Genomic DNA, 17,336 nt, shown 5'->3' with positions numbered 1-17,336 from the left:
TGTGCTCAAGGAAAAGGACCCTCTCTATCAAGCACACTCAGCTCTCCTTAAGATTAGCAAAGAGCTACCATTTCCATTACCGTTAAAATGTTTCCCCTTTCACAAAGGCTAAACTCCTCCAGCACCATCCACCTAAGCAGGCTGTGTTCTAGCCAACTTACTTGTGCAAAGAGAACTACAAGGGCAGCATTGTCAGGGTACTCCAAGTGCTTTGAGTAAAAATGATGAAGAGCAGCAATGTCGTTCTGAATCAGCTCTCTCTTTTCATTGTCTAGTTTGTCAAGGTCTGTGGACAAAGAATACATTCCATTTCAGTAAAAGGAACACTCCCCTGTGAACTGCAGCTGGCTTAGGTTAGAACAGGCCCAAACTTAAAACAGAAACCCTTCAACAAAACGGCTACTTGGAAGTACTGCAAGTGTCTGTTCTTTCACAAACATAATGCTGCTTCTGCCAAAGCCACACGTGCGGGACAAGAACAAGCAAGACTAAAAAGCAGATTTTAACATCTTTACATTATCAGGTAACCGGACACAGATTTCCTTTTAATGGGAGACGGGTTACAGGATTTAGAGTACATTTGTTAACCCGAGCAAACAGATCAGCCAGCCTATCAAGTGTGGGTAGCTATCCTCAGCTGCCTAACGGGATATTGTGAGCTACCTGGTACACTGTGGCATAAAGTCACACTCGGCGTGACGCCTCTTAAAGAAGCATACTTTGCATAGTGAAACTTCCTCATACGGACCTAATCCTTAGCAGTACATACCAGCCTGAACTCCTGCTAAGGGAGGATTCTCGTCTCTGCTTTTAAAAGATTTTGTCTTTCCCAGCACTGAAGTCCTAACTAGTTGTGGCCATGTGTGACAGGGACCCAACACAGGTTGACAGCAATGCTGGAGCAGTCACCAGGGGTTTCCTCTGCAGCAAGAAGAGGGTAACATGAGGGTGCCCAGGAGTGCAATTGACTTGACCTACTGCAGGCACCTGCTTCAGGAGGTAAGAAACAGTGCCTGAGAATGTGCATGTCTCCGTGGGCTGGGAGGAGACCATCAACCTGCAGATTATCAGAGAGTAACAGGAGACGGCAGGAACGTCAGTGGAAATGTCCTGGCACGGCTGCCGAGTGTGTTCCTTTATGAGTTTGTTTAGAGACCCTCAAGCCAATGACAGGTTCTAGCCAAAGCTGTGGCCACTGAATCTTTTCCTGCCTTGTCCTTGCAGAGCAAGATAGAAGACAGACCACACACTGATCCCTTCTCTCCCCTCTAGAGCAGAGTATTGGGAAGTCTTTTCCTAATCCTTTCTCTCACAGTGGCAGTGTCACCATCTCTCTCCTGCTCTGAGAGAAGCAGCAACTCACCAGTTTCCCCCTCTTCAACTCAAAACAATAGAAGAGAGAAAAACACACAGGAAGAGGAAAGGCTGCACAACAGTGGAAGAAAGTGAGAAATGATATCTAAGAGCAGATGTAAATGACAAGAGTCACAAAACATAATGAGGAAAATTAAAAGGGGCAATTTCAAAAAGATGAGAATTTGATGAGGACAAATCAGAAAATAAGGAATTCTGAGCTTCCAGCTAACAGCCAAGTGCTTTTTCCTCTCTGGTCCAGGGTGTTGCAACACATAAGGCAGCTGCTGAACATGGCAAAGGTGTGCTTAGAGATAAGGAAAGTCAACAAAGCAGAAGGAACGGGGATTCTTACTAAACCAGAAATAAAGGCTCCTAGAGTACAAGGGGGACATTGCAACAGAAAAAACCAAACAAACAAAAAAAAATTCAACCTTCTAGCTCCCAAATTAATAAATTACTGAAGACAGCCTGCAATGCAGAAGAACACACAGAAATTACTTCAATCTTAATCCTAATAACCTACCTGTAAAAATTATCCTTGCCTTAGGCAAAGTCAAATGTTGACATTTCCCCCCTTATTTTCCCAGTTGTCCCAAGAGCTGTGACAGAAGCTTTTGTTCAAGATACAAGACTGTTATCTTGCTGTGCCTGGTGACTCTGCTACCTGAAGTCCTATCAAGGACTGCATTTATTCAGCATTTTATAGAGAGTTTTGGAAGCCATGAGAGTGTGAAACGTGAATATGCAAAATTATTGTCTTCTTTCATACTATACCAAAACAGAGAAACAACAGTCCAGTGAACACCACTCTCTATGCCAGATAGTTACTAGTCCCCTACTTGCTCGACTTCTAACTCTGCCTCACTAGATATAAACAGCAGCCTTCCAGTTAAAAGCAAGCCATTGCCTTATTTCCTTCCTTGGATTATTTTGGAGCATTTAGGACATGGAATTTCACCACAATCATATATAACATGTCAGATTTGACTGGCAGTGACAGATACTGAAGCACAGTCCAGAGGGTTGTGCAATTAGCCCCTTAGTCACTGTCACCATCAAGCAACTGTGCTGTCTCTGATTTTATGCCTCCTGGTAACAAATACCAGCTATTTTAATTTTACAACATTACAATTCTCAAAAGACACTAGAGTACCAGAAAAGCCATGAAATGGATATATGCTACATAATTAATTCTGTCTAGGTTTTCACCCTTGTTTCACAGCCCCCACAAACAACTGGAAAAAAAAAAAAAGAAAAAAAAGAAGATCACTGCACTTTCAAAAATCGAGTAACAATTCTCTTTGTTTACTCCCTTTCTCCAATAGGAGTGGGATACTCTAGAAGGTTTTGATGGAAGGGGACCAAGGGGAAGCAAATCATGAATATAGATAACTGCCTCTGTTTACCTGCAAGCCTTTTTTACTTACGTGATTCAAACTCTTTTACAGCAAGCAGCTTCTCTGATTGTGTTCTTTCAGGGTTAGTTTTCTAGCAATAAGAGAAAGGGGGGAAAAAAAGAAAAAAAGAATATTACTTTAATGTTTTAAATTTGCAGTTTTGTCTACTCATTCATAAGCTGGGAACTCCTACAAATCCAAATCCACACTGTATGGAAATATATAGAAGTTGATGAACAGCAAGGAGTTTAATTGACTGCCCTTAGTAAAGCCATAGAAATATTATCTCTACACCAAATTAGGCAGCCAAATATTAACTCCTATCAAATTTATATACATAAACCGAACACTTGTCACTTGCTTTGTTCTAGACACCCAGAAAGCTTCTAACAATAGCGAGCAGGCAGGAGACAGGCTTCACTTTGAGGAAAGTGAATAAACTGACTGTTGACAGAGTTCAAAAGCAATGCTCCATTGTTGGCCTAAGGCCACTTCTTTGTAATCCTGGCCATTAAATTTGGCTTTGCAGGTGGCCCAGCAGCTGAGGTTCAGGGACTATGGTTTGCATATTTAGCTTTTATATGACATGTAGAGTTCTCCCCCCCTCCCTGTAAGCAATAAAAGCACAAATTTATTCCAATGACTTTTTGTCATTAAACATTCAATTTTGTTTGTGGATCACCACTAAACCAGGCTTTAATTAAGTCACACACACATATATTCACACACACATCTACACACACAGCAAGTACACAGCTACCTTCCCAGCAGGCCACCAAAATTTCACTATATACAGTATCCAGGTTGCCCTTGCCATATAAGCAGACCTCAATCACACAAATATGCTTCAAAGAGAATTTGTTTTTGCAGAGAGGGTTTATAGCTCTACAAAGATACACAGCATTATAACCTTGAAACTCACAAATCCTGTCCCCTCCCTGCAAGCACTTGTGCTGTCCTCAATATCCTTACAGTTAGGGAACACTGAAACGAAGACTGACATTGCAATCTTTTACTAATAATATTCTTTTTGTCTCCAAAGACAAAGGACCTGAGATTTCTCTCTCAATCAGTTTTTCACCAGTTAACTCCAGTAATTGTGAACATTCATACCTGAATACCTCAGAGGTGTTCTTGACTCACAAAGGTACTAGGAGTTACATGCTGAGCAACTCTACATGGGTACAGCTGGAAAAGAGTACTTCATGAAGATGTCACTGCCTGCAGCCAGGTAACAGCAGGAGCATTCCTCAGAATTTCATCACATATACTCAGTCTCATTCATCTTTCTCTTCACCAGTGTGGCCTTGGTGCTAGCCACACACATAACCATGAGCTCAATCCACTGAGCACATTGTGAAACTATCAGTAATCTTTCCTAGACTGTTCAATTGTACCTTGACCCTAAGTTACACCAACACTGCTTAAAAGCTCACTTGCCTTTTGCTATCTTTCCCCAAAAGTCCTCTGCTCAACTAGAGCTGCCCTGATGCTGCTGCAGTGGCCTGATGGCCAGTTCCTTCAGCTGCTCGTGCTCTGTTTAACACCCATCTGGTACATAAGGAAGCCTGTACAGATGTGCTTTGCAAGGACAGTTACTGTCAGTCAATATTCATCTTCCTGACTTCCCTGGCACCCAGAGCAGGAACGTAAGTCCCAAGTCTAGCTTCCTGCTCACCTGTTTAGCAAGGATCCTTGCTGTTAGCCTCACAGTTTCTGAGGGATTCCAGCTCTGCCCAAAAGCGCACATGGCAGAGCACTCTAGCTTGTGCATTGGCCAGTCTTCCTTCTGAAAATGGAGAAAAATGTTTTAAAAACACATAAACCATGAATATAAAGTGATGAAAAAGAGGATGCAGCAAGTCCTGCCAGATCCTAGAGGTCAAGTGAAATGTGTTTCCTTTAAAAAAATAAGATGACGCTCACTAATGCTGAACAAAAGCTTGAGTCACATTTAAGGGGTACAGCTATCCTGCTTTTTTCACACAAATTCACAAGAGATGAGCTAAGGTCAGAACATCTTCATTTAGTCAATGGGAAAAAAAAATTAAATTACAAAGAAGCAAACAGACAACATGATTTATAAATCACCAGTTCTTATTGTTCAGATCAAGCACATGAGGACAGAGTAGGTCTAAGCTTGATGGGCTTTATTGGGTTCATTTCCATTTAATACCTTGGCCCCTCATTATGAGATGACCCTGGTATAATCAGGAGTAATGTGTCTGAAGTCAATGGATTCACAATCGCTGCAAGAATCGGTATATGTAAGGTCAAAATCAGACCTACTGAACAGAATTTTCAGATTTTTTCCATAAATGTTGTAGAATAAGAATACAGCTAGGCAGTGAAAACACAGTAATAAAAACAAACACATTTTAGTTAAGAATGTATAGCATATTCCTAGCTCAACACAGACTAACACTTGGAGTCATGGCACATGCCACTGGCTTCTGGCACTCTACAGATTTCCTCCAAAGCAACAGAATTTTTCCAAGATGAGCACAGCATCACAGATCAACACTGCACAGGCAAAGAGACTGCCATGGACTGCACTCAGACTGCAGCTAATTTCTTTTTTGAAATTTACTTTATTCAAATACGGAAGTATTTTTATTTCTATATTTGAGCAATGCACAGTTACTTATTTCTGCATCTTACCCCAGACACACATTTATAGCACTGTGTTACAACAGACCTAGAGTGTTCTGCCTCTATAGTGAGCTCCAAATTTTGTTTTCAGACTAGACTTAAACTGGTAGAAAACAATAGCAGAGGAAAGTAATCATACCAAAGTCCACAAAATTATAATTGATTGAAAGTGAACATTTGCAGAACTTTTTGTAGCCTCCAGAAAAGTTCCTAATTCCCCTTACTATGATCCACCCAGTATCACAGGCTTTGTCTTACCCCACTCAAAAAATGTTATTTTGTTTAATCAATATAACCCATCAGAATGATTGACTGGCAGGAAAAAAAGAAACACAGCATCCCTCAGCTGCCTAGCCACTGGTGGCAAGAGCCATTTCAGACACCCTGAGCTATCTCAAGCATCTACCCAGGAGCAGTAGATACGATACAATTCTACTGGGAGATCCATTCCTTTTGAGAGCTACAGCTGGAGGTAATGTAGAACAAATCAGGACACCTCATACCTGTACTGGGACCTCCAGTATCTCCTGTCTTGGCTGCTTCACTTATTTACAGGTTTTGCAGAACAAAACAAAAGCTGAGATCACTAATTTCAGAGTTAGCACACCAAAAATTCTTCCATTGAAAATGGCCATTTGAATGTCCGTGGGCACGGACAGCTTTCGGTTTGTTTTGTCAGGAAAAGAAAAGTGAACACCCACCCCAGCCTCATGTACAATTTAAAGCAGGGCAACACTGCAAGGGTGTTCAACCCTCACAATATCAACTTCATTGTCCTTGATATTTCTGTATGGTACTTCCAAAAAAAACTATACACAGGCTGCTTGAAATAAGCCCCAGTGTAAACGTGCGAAGAGGACATGGCAATACAGATCGGGAGAACCAAAACAGTCTGTTACACCATAACCACGTCATGTGAAATTACACTCTCAACTCTCCTACAGCTGTCATACTACAAAATGCATCCCCCAAGAGGCCTGTTTCCTATGTATGCCCCAAGTCCTTTTTCTGGAAAATTCCCAGTAGCCTTTTCACAGGAATTCACAGGCCAAAGGTTGAGAGAGAGAGAAAGATTCCATCTCTCACCTTTTTCTGCACAGCCATGACACCCGCCAACTTCAGCATGACTGCTGAGTGCTTGACAACCTGCATAAGAAGGGTGTTCAAGAACCTCAAGTTTTGTAAAGACCCACATCCACACACACCAGTTAAACAGACAGGAAAGATTACTCACTGAAACCAGAAATCAAAATGCAAAATCATGTGCCTGTCTCAAAGCAGTGTTTTTAAAAATCCGTTAGTTCTCTTTATTCTTTACACATTGTTAATTAAAACCTTTCCCCAGGCAGAATCATACTGAGTTATATGAACGAGTAGAGGAGGTTACAGGGACAAGATATGGCTGAATTGTGCAAAATGAGATAAAAGCCTGAAACATCAGAGTACTGATGACTGAGTAATACCTGGGATGGAAACACTGTGACAGCAGATTTCCCTGCAATCACAGCAGGACCATACTTTGCATTCTTTTCCACGTTTTTTTTTCTCTTAAGTGGTTTGAATTGTAACAGGTAGCATTGTTCTAGTTGAATCCCCAATGCTACATTAATGTTATTTTCTTCCTAATTTCATTACATCCTTAGCGTTTTTCCCTTCATTTAGGACTGACAGACAGCATTTTTGGAAGGGAAGTTCTTTAAAGCTTATCCCTTTTACATCAAAGCATGAAACCAATCTTCTCCAACAAGTTGTTCAAAATTATTCTACCATTCAGGGCTACTGGATTAATTCCCAGAACACTGTTGTATAGCTCAGCATTACCAAAAAAAAAAAAAAACCAAAAACCAAACAAACCCAAACAACAAAACAGAATACTAAGGAGAGAAAAAAAAAAAGACTAAGTCCAAACAAATGTCCTTGTTCCTCCTTCCTCCAGTCATGACAGAAATGTCTCTTTCTGCACTTTGGCTAGCTGACCTCCACTCTGTCTGGGATAAATAACAGCTATGTGTAAAATAACAGATAGAGGAGCTCTAGTAGCTGGCTCAAGATCACCAGTTCCACAATTGCAACCACATAACTAACCTTCATCTCTCTTCAAAGTGTTTCAGCAGCTAATTTCTGAGGAGAAAAAAAGAGCACAGGTCTCCTACTGCTTGTCTAAAATTATTGTAATTTAAGAAGGCAAGGCCTGAACAGTTAAGATGGGATCTGAAAGTTACTACTACTGCAACAACAGGCCTGTGCTTCAAGGAGACAACAACAGAGAGCAGAACAGTATGAATCAGGGTCATGAAAATGATCAGGGGGTTGGAACACCTCTGCTACAAAGGCAGGCTGAGGGAGCTGGGGTTGTTCAACCTGGAAAAGAGGAGGTTCCAGGGAGTACCTGAAGAAGGCTTACAAGAAGGATGGAGAGCGACTATTTACAAAGGCCTGTGGTGGTAGGACAGGAGACAATGGCTTCAAACTAGAGAAGAGCAGATTTAGATTGGAGGTTAGGAACAAGTTCTTTACCATGAGGTTCGTGGAACACTGGAACAGGTTGCCCTGGAGATATTCAAAGTGAGCCTCGACAGGGCTCTAGGCAGCCTGATCTAGTTGAGGATGCCCCTGCTTGCTGCAGAGGGGGTTGGACTAGATGACCTTCAGAGGTCCCTTCCAACCCAGACCATTCCATGATTCTATGATCTGGAAATCACAAATCTTTTAAAAAGAACTGGGTTAGAGGCCGGGAAAAGAAAGACACAGCAAACCCAGGCTAGATCCTGTCAATCCACAAAACACTCAAGGTACTAAGGACAGATAGCGAAGACAACTTCCACTCTCACGTGCCCTGCATCCAAGCCTATGCCAATATCCATCTTAATACAGGCCAAACTTAAGGTTATCTATCTTAGAAGCAAAATGATAGACCATAGCAGGCAAAAGACACATTAGCACCAAGGGAACTGTGCTAGAGCTGCTCTGCATGCATATGTGTGTGTGAACAGTCCTAAGCAAATCAGTTACTCTCTCGCTGTAAAACTTTGTCTTACTCCAGGTTCAGTCTCTCACACTAACAGTGTTACATCACCTCTCCCAGTAACCAAGACAAAGAGAATTATACTGCAAAGCAGGGCTTGGGCAATGCATCAGACAGCTGGCCTTATGGCAGGCTCTTTTACCACTGAAGAGTATCTTGAGCAAGCCAACGTGTCTTTGTGTACATATACCCAATTTGCAAAAAAAAGAAAAAGACACAAAGGCTGTCGTGAAGCTTGGTTCATTAAATGCTTGGAAATTATTTTAAGACTCTCAAAACAAGGATACTATATGGCTCAGAGTGGGAAACACATGCAATGCCAGTAACTTTAGTTTCAATAACCACATTATTCTGAAAGAGAAAAAAAAAAAAAAAACAAACAACAAAAACTCATTCAACAGAAACACACCAGAGAGAGAAATGTCTGCACTTACAAAATCTGTAATTCTGAAAAAGATAACAAAAACCACTGCTTCTTGCTTGCACACTTTGGCTCCCTTCTCTTGTCTCCTGATCCATCTCTCCCCACCACTAGAAACAATTCCTATGAATTGCAGCGTAGCATGTCTTTTAGTAAGAAAAGAGTAAGCTCAAACAATTTGGTTTTCTATCCCATACAGTATGCTTCACCTGATAAACTGTCAAACTGAAATATGTTGAGTGACACGGTACTAGAGAACACACAAAATTGTACCATGTCCTTGTTGGGTACATGTAATTTTCAGCTGAACTGAGCAAAGAAAACATGGATTTACAGAGGAAATTAATTTAAATAATCAAATGAATAATGGCATCACAATTCCCAAGTACAGCTTTGCCCTTTTATCAGTGTTGCAAGAAGATGCCTCACATCCATGGAGGCAAAAGGGACACATTTACTGTACATCCTAGTGTTACAAGTTCAGTATCAAGGCACAAATATCCTTTCTGGCTTTGACAAAGAATTGCTGAACTGCTGAAAAGTGCCTTTGAACAAGACAGGGTTGAAGATGCAGTGCAGACTGTCTGTGCAGCACGTACAGTCAGTGGAGACTGGTTTCTAGAAAATATTATGCTTGAAGGTAACTTTGAATGTCAAAGAATTCAGTGTTTGCAACATTCATACATTTCCTCAGACTGACTGATAAGGGCTCAAAAACGTGGAAGATAATGCTATAGCAACAAAAGAGTCAAAAGCCAGTAAGAGTGAAGTGGAGGTACCTGTGCTTGTCATACAATTGTGTAGACCTCACAACATGTAAAATATACCTTAACATCAACAGGTAGAAAATGTGTTAATTAACTTATCAGACAGGCTTTTGCTAAGCATCATCTCCTACTCAGTCTGAGCAGTTAAGTTCTTTTATTCTTAGAATACGTCCCACTAGAGAAAAACCAAAAACCTTAAATACATATATTATATATTTATTTACATTTTATGTAATTTTATATTATTTGTATATTATAATAAGAAATTTACACCAAAATATTAAATATATATATAAAATACATATATATAAAAATTTATATATATATAAAATTTAAAATCTAATTAAGAAATCAAAATATGCACAAGACTTTACCCAGAGAAAAGACAGAAAAAACTCTCTTTGTTCTTTAAGATAAAAGTAAAGGCTGGAAGTCTGGACACTGAGAAAGGGACTGAAGTAGGGGCTTAGAACTAAAAGCAAAGGACTGTGGATCATCAGAAAGAAGTTCTACTACTTCCACCATGATATCCAATAGCTATTTTTCCTGGCAAAAATTACTAGGCTTTCTCGCTTCAGTAAATCTTGCTTAACTGCTTCATAAACCACTGCAAATTTTATATGGCAGGAGAAGAAACTCAGTATCAGATAAAAAGCATACATCAGTCAATAAACTGGTTTCTTCAAGTATTTCCTTCCCTCACCTAGTTAAATGCTTCCTAAGAAATAATGTCATACGGAAACGTTTCTTACAAACACATATTTCTCATTAACGAATTGTGGCTTTTCCCTACACTGTCTTTCAACTTCAGCCAGATTTCTCTGAAAAGCCTTAAGGATGTTCATAGAGTATCTGTTCTCTTTCTTCCCAGCAACTGCTGGCTGTCAGTCTTTCAGTATTCTGTGAACTATTACAAATTTTGCAAATAAATTACTCCTTTTATGCATTCTGAGTTCTCCTGGTGCTTCAAAATCAAAAGGCCATTTGGATCAGCCAAAATTCACTAACACACTGTGGGTAAGCAAGAATCTAGGGAGGGAATATGAGGGAAAACTAAGGGGAGGCCCAGGCTTGCTTTGCAACTTGTGCAGGAGGACAGCAAGATGGATCCTTGAATTAAAAGCAGTAGCCATCTCCCAAGTGCTTGAGAACTGAGCAGCATGAACAAAAACATCTCTGTCCAGATAACGACAATGGAGAATACTTTGCATGCAACCCACACACTCAACAGCATGCTAACGTGTAGGAGAAGGTTTGTATTATTTATAGCTCACACATAGTTGCATGCCAGACCTTTGATGACTCAAATCCTTCACAAGCATTGTTCCATACTCTGAACTCAGCATCACAGATTTTACATATCTTACATTATTTAGCTAGCAACCCAGTTGAGTTTTTCACACATAAACTGGGTAATTCTTCCATATCAAGTTGACAGCCCACAAAGGCTAGATAACTAGTTTTGGCAAGACTTTTTTTTTCCCCTGAAAGGTGCTTATTCTAGTTTGAAATAAAAATGGCATTAAAACTGCATGCAAATGTTTTGAATGTCTTCATATTACCCTACTTCAATGTATGCTGATACTCTGTTTTCTGAGGATTTAAAAAAACAAAGTATACAGAAAGAATAAAGTTGCCAGAGTGAGTCAATTAGAGAAAAAGCATGGTAGGTCTCAGATGCTAACTACTGTTAGCTATGACCACCCAAAATATTTGTAAAGATTAAAAAACAAACAAACAAACCCAAAGAAAACCAGCAAACCCCTCTTAAGTTATATTTAGTGGTTTGATTTTTCCATTAGATACACACTCTTTTACCAGTTTATCAGCTAAAGTTAAATTACCTGGTTTGTGCTTAAAAGAAAAAAAGCAATACAGACATAATTAGAGGGCTGACAGCACTAATCAAACTCTCTGTGGTACCAAGCCCTAGGGCAACTGATCTTGAAAGACTCATGCGATCATGTCCAAATCCTGTAACCGTCCAATGCACAACTCCATGGTCAGCATTGTGGGATGCTAGACTACTATTAACCATAGCCAAAATGAGAGACTTCCAATGCCAAACAAACAAAAAATGGAGTTCAGCAATCCCCCATCCTCCTCTCTCCACCACCACGCTTACAAAATTACATTACTGTACCTGACATTCCACATTGCAGTAAAAGGCCTGCTTACATCTTCCACACTTGGACAAGTCTTCTTTCCTTAAAAAGAAAACAGAAGTTACTCTGTTCTATCAATCTCAGTGAAATACAAATGTATCCTGTATCGCTTTTTGCACGATACTTTACATTTCACAACAAAAACTCTGCTTTCTTCAGAGCTTGACCCTCACCTTCTGATAGCAGACACTATTTTTATTTGTTTAGAGTTTCAAAACCAAGTTTTTCCTAACAGCTGTTATTATCCAAGAGCACTCTGCTCTCCTGATAAATTGTTGGGTTTAGAAACATAGTATTATATGCTGTTTGACAGAAACTGACACACTTACATCTAACTTCCTTTTTTTCCAAACTTCCCAACCGCTTTGTATACTTGCTCACCAGTATTAACCCTTTGCACCTACTCTGCTAGTTCTATTGTTTCTCTAATTACAGAAAGCATGATCATTGTTTCATGAGTAACCACATCCCAACACCAAAAAACCATGTTATGAAATACACTGACAGAACTCAGGTCACCACAAAGCCTGTTAATGTCCTGCTAACTAAGTTGACCTCAGGCTTGCCCTCTCTTTTTTTATATATCCCAAAATGGGCAGCTGCCAAAAGGAAGGTCCTTTTCTGCTTCAAGGTACATGTGTTGTGGCAGATCCCATCAGAAACAGAGCACGTGTTACCCAATAAGTGACATTTTGGTGTGACAGCACCAGGGGTCTCAGCAGTATCAAATACTTCAACATATCTACACACCCTCTCCAGTATAAGCTGCAAAAAAATTGTCTTCAACTGAGGTAAGGTATTGAAGTAAAACAAGGGTAACTGTCCTTGTACAACATGACGGCACACAAGACTTCAAGGTCACTGGCATCTGGAGTCTTCACATCCTCTGATTGCTCTTGTGAAGAAGAAGGTACAACATGAGCAAATTAGGCTAACATTATGATCCTTCTTGCTGACAGTACATATCTCAAGCACAGCTGGGTATTTAAAATAACACATACTATCAAACGCAAACACAACATTCTAGTCACGTTCTCATTTTACTACAACAGTTCTATGACCACTTAGCAAAGTTCTCTTCCAGAGACTAGTGCTGAGCCCACAACCTTCCTCCTAACACTCTCTGCAAGTTCAACAAGCTCAGTTCGGAATCTAGTATGTGCTAGTTCAGCGCTAATGCGAGAGTGCACTGACACAAAATACATTTCTGAGCACTTGGCAGATCACGTTACACCACAGAGATATTTTTCCTCTTAGTGGAACCTCATCACCCTGGTGTGAAACAGGTTTCAGACTACCTCATTGCAACTGCTATGGTACTGCATTTAGTAATTTCCTGGGTCACTGTGCTCCTCCAGAGCCCCATGGAAGAAGCTTGCATGGAGAACATGCAGCATTTAAAACATGCTGCTCCTAGAGATGACCTTTAAATGCTATTCCATGAGGTAACTATTATCTTTACAATATTACCTCATATCAGCAGAGCATGGAAAGTGTTCCCTGGCCCTTTTACAGACAGGAATCTTCTGAATGCTATATGCAAAATTAGCCAGTTTCTTTGGCACATGAGAATTTGTGATTAGGCACAAGAAACAAAACCAAAATCAAACCAAACAACATAAAGCTTATGAAAAGCCACCAATGTGAAGAAATAAGAGCAAAAATCACCTCCATTCTACAGTTCTTCATCAAATTAATGGGACTCACTTCACTGACTTGACTCGGAACTATATTATAGAATCACAGACCAATAGAATTGTTTCAGTTGAAAAAGACCTTCAAGATTATCAAATCAACCTAAGACCACCATGGCCATTAAAGCATGTACTGAAGTGCTACATCCACATGTTTCTTAAACACGTCCAAGGACAGTGAGTCTATCATCTCCCTCAGCAGCCTATTCCAATGCCTGACTACTCTCTCAGTAAAGAATTTTTTCCTAATATCCAATCTAAATCTCATATGTAACAAGAGGGATGAATAACTCCCTTAAGAAAATAATGTAACGAGGAAAGAAGAAGGACAAGGTAAAAAGAAAGACATGAGTTAAGATGACAGGTCAGGAGATGAAAAGATCTACCAGAGTGTAGCAATTATATTCCTCAGTCTACATATGCAAGCAATACTTACATATTGATAAAAGTAGCAAAAGTAGAACTTCCTTTACTGAGTCAAACACTAACATTTGCTCCAATTTGTCATCAGGTGACCACTGTGATTTTTCAGTAAATTGCCAGAAGTCAGCAGCTGACATGGAGAGATGTGTGGCAACCAATGGAATACACACAGCAGTTCAGACCGCTCCTCCATACAGGGGAGCTGGGCAGCTGGGGAGCACCCAGAAAACTCGAGCACCTTGCATCCTGCTGGAGCTGGGAGCCATGAACCGTGCCACGGCACGTGCTGTAACCAAAGGTGGCACTGGAGTTTAAATGCTCACAGACAGAGGGCAATGGACCTCTGCCTGTGCTTTGCCCTTAAGGTTTCAACAGAGAAAACAGAAATATACAGATATTTCGGTATATTTCATTACAAATATGTATCTATTCCGTTCACACCATGGAATTGCAAAGCACGAATTAGGCAGTTGCAAAGCCTTTGTCAAAACTTCATTAAAATCAGTGAACGTTATGTTACATTACAGCAAAACTAAATGGATCAATGAAACTTCCCATAGAGCCAGATTACACACGTGTAACTTCCACATCACATCAAGCGCAAAACTTTTTTATTTCTGAACTGTTAAGCAAGGAATACCAACTCAAAGCTATCAGCTTCGTCACGACGCAGCCGCCACAGAACCACGAGCAGAGAAAGGGGAAAGTTTAGCACAGCAGGCCGCGGAAGCCCCTCTGGCAAGCCCCCTAATGGGCGCTGCTGCCGTGATCAGTACTGGCGGGGCCGAGGCGAGGGCCCCCTCGTGGAGCCGTGGCCTGCACGCCGCTGACACGGCCACGGCCACAGCCACGACGCGGGTGGGCCGACCTGCCGCCCTGGGGCGGGCCGCCGCCGACTGAACCGCGAGAAGCCGCGCCGGGGCTGGCCTCGATGCAGCCGCCCACCGAGCCGCCGCCGCACCCCGGGCCCGCCCCAGGCCCTACCTGGCGAAGCAGCCATCGCAGTGGCTGCCGCGCTCGCTGACGGTCAGCACGGCGGCGTAGGCCGGGCAGCTGAAGAGCAGCTCCCCCACGGCATAGCGCCGTCGCGCCCTTAGCCCCCGACCCTTGCCGGGACTGACGAATCTCTCCAGGCCGCCCGGCTGCGGCGCTGCCTCAGAGCGCATCCTGCCGCGGTGAAAGGAAACGGGCGACGGGGCAAGGCTCCGCCACGCTCCTCTCGCGGCCCGCGTATGCCAGGGGAGGCTGCGGCCAGCCGAGTTCTGGTGCGCTGTGGGGCGCTGGAGAGCCGCTGCCGCCTAGCCCCGGCTGCCTGCCCCTGCTCACCGTGCGGCGCAGGGAGCGCCTCCTCCGGGCGGCGGGAAATTAACCGGCCGTGACCGGGGAGGGCAGCCAGCGGCTGCGCACCCGGGATGTCGTCTTCGCACTGCGAGCGCAGGGTCTAGATGGAAGGGGCTAGGGTAGCTTCGGCTCGTAGGGCCTTGAAATCATACCGATTAGGCGTGCTGAGAGAGCCGGCCAGCCCACGGCCCCCGCAGACCACTCGCCGTTGGAGAGGGCTTTCCCACGTGTGACTCCCATTTACAGACCTGGTGGAAGCCTACCTGAGGCCCAGATCTCAGGGAAGGGAGCTTGCCCCATCGACTCACCCTATTTAGAGTATCAGCAAGGCCTCCCATGACAAATCATGAGAAGTTTTGCAGTTCGAATCACAGCAGGGGTGTCCTGCTTGGTAACTGAGGTAGGACTCAGCTCATGCAAGTTCAATGCCATTCAGGTTTCCCCACCACCCATCCTGGTTTACACCTTCTGCTGTAGGGCTGTGATGGCAAAGGGATCCGTGTGTGACCCATTTTTCCAGTGGTGTGAGAAAACGAAGTCACTGAGAAAAATAAGGTAGGTGGGAGATCACAGACCACGAGGGGAAGGGCCCTCCAAAGGTGTGGCCAGTTCAGCAACTGGGACAGCTTGAGAGTTAGCAGAGGCCCTTGAACAGCCCAGCCCTGCTGTGCATGGCTTGTGGTTGCCAGAATTAGGTTGCAAGTCAGAGGCTAGAAAGCTGACCACCCTCTCCTGGTATTTTAGGATAATAATTTTTGGTGTCACTTGTAGTTCTTGAGCAGTGTAGACTGATGTAAGCATCTAAAGTTTGTAATCTCTACTATCAATTTATGTGTCTTTAGTTTTGTCTTAAAATATTTGTATAGTAAAGTCATTTGTAAGCTCCTTTGTGTCTAAACACATCAGTTGGACCCTAAAGGTCAAAATTAAATCAGTTAAGTGGAAAAAAGTGTGTTGAAGAAGGAAACTTGAAACTAGAAATTTGCTTGTGAAAATACTTTGAGAATGTCACTAAGTAAAAATAAACCAAAAATTCATCCAGGAGGATTGTGATGAAATTACTAGATTTTAATTTCGTTAAGAGTGCAGCATGTGACAGAGCTATTAATTTTGCTAAAACTACTCCTGTGTCACTGAACTGAGAATCTAGTTCTAAATTAAAACAATGGCAGTAGTCTGTAGATATTCAATTTTAATATTAGAACCCAGACTCTTTCTCTGGATCATTTCAACTAAATAGAAGTAGAAACAGTAAAATAACAGTACAGAAAATAAGCAAGGCAAAATTTAACTTGCAAAAATTACAACACATCCCATGCTGCCTTGTCACAGACAGCGGGTGGCAGCTACAAGGTGGGTGAAAAGCAACACTGAGGTGTGAGGCATTTTCCCAGCGTCACCTCCCTCAGGCTGGGTACTTGGGTCGTTCTCTGCTGTTGGCACCTGAATGAGCTATGTCACAGCTGATCAGCACACCACCTGAGCTGCAGCAAAGATGTGCCCACATATGCTTTAGTGCTAACACATTTTCAGTTGTGAAGCACCACAAAAATCAGAATTTGGAAGTACTCTAGTGTGTAAAATGATTCAACCCCACAAAAACCAGCCTCACCCTGTTCTTAAGCTGGATCCCTCACCCACTGCATCATAGACCCACAAGGGCTCAGCTGGACAAACAAAGCTATATGCTAGAAACAGGTCCATTGACGACCAGCCCCAGGTGCAGCCAGGAGTTGAACCAGGTCCAAGGACCATGCCTGGAATAGCAGGAGTCAAGGTGCAGAAGTTGTGAGTTGGAGTCCCCAGGGAGGCTGGCCAGAGGAATTAAGACCTATTCATGCTCCCAGGGCCCTAAAAATAAGCTATTCCATATAACTAAAGTATTTTATGCTCAGTTGCATACTTTAACGTCTTTAACATTCTCATAATGAAACTACTGGAGCCACTGCAAAAATAATATATCTTTCTGAACCAACATTATTTGAATTAGTTGAAACATCATTTTTTTTTACAAGGAAAGATAGAGCAATTAAAATAGGTTCATTTGTTGAAAAATGTTATCACCTTCTACCACAGAGCTAAGTGTTAATCATGA

The 17,336-nt window shown here is 42.1% G+C and overlaps 1 protein-coding gene across 1 annotated transcript in view; it reads right to left on the bottom strand.

Annotated features, from left to right (window-relative positions):
• Nucleotides 1-15,066, bottom strand: part of SMYD2 (SET and MYND domain containing 2) — a 28,299-nt gene extending 13,233 nt beyond the window's left edge. Inside the window, exons 1-5 of the mRNA XM_054399121.1 lie at nt 14,885-15,066; nt 11,762-11,825; nt 4,432-4,542; nt 2,784-2,844; nt 162-286 (exon numbers count right to left, since the gene is read on the bottom strand). Coding sequence (XP_054255096.1) covers nt 162-286; nt 2,784-2,844; nt 4,432-4,542; nt 11,762-11,825; nt 14,885-15,066 — 543 coding nt within the window. The remainder of the gene's footprint in view (nt 1-161; nt 287-2,783; nt 2,845-4,431; nt 4,543-11,761; nt 11,826-14,884) is intronic.
• Nucleotides 15,067-17,336: the final 2,270 nt, after the last annotated feature.

The sequence above is a fragment of the Indicator indicator genome, chromosome 2, assembly GCF_027791375.1.
Source record: "Indicator indicator isolate 239-I01 chromosome 2, UM_Iind_1.1, whole genome shotgun sequence".
Lineage (NCBI taxonomy): Eukaryota > Metazoa > Chordata > Aves > Piciformes > Indicatoridae > Indicator > Indicator indicator.
Note: the sequence above shows the minus strand (reverse complement) of the source record. Positions and strands in the feature narration are given on the sequence as shown.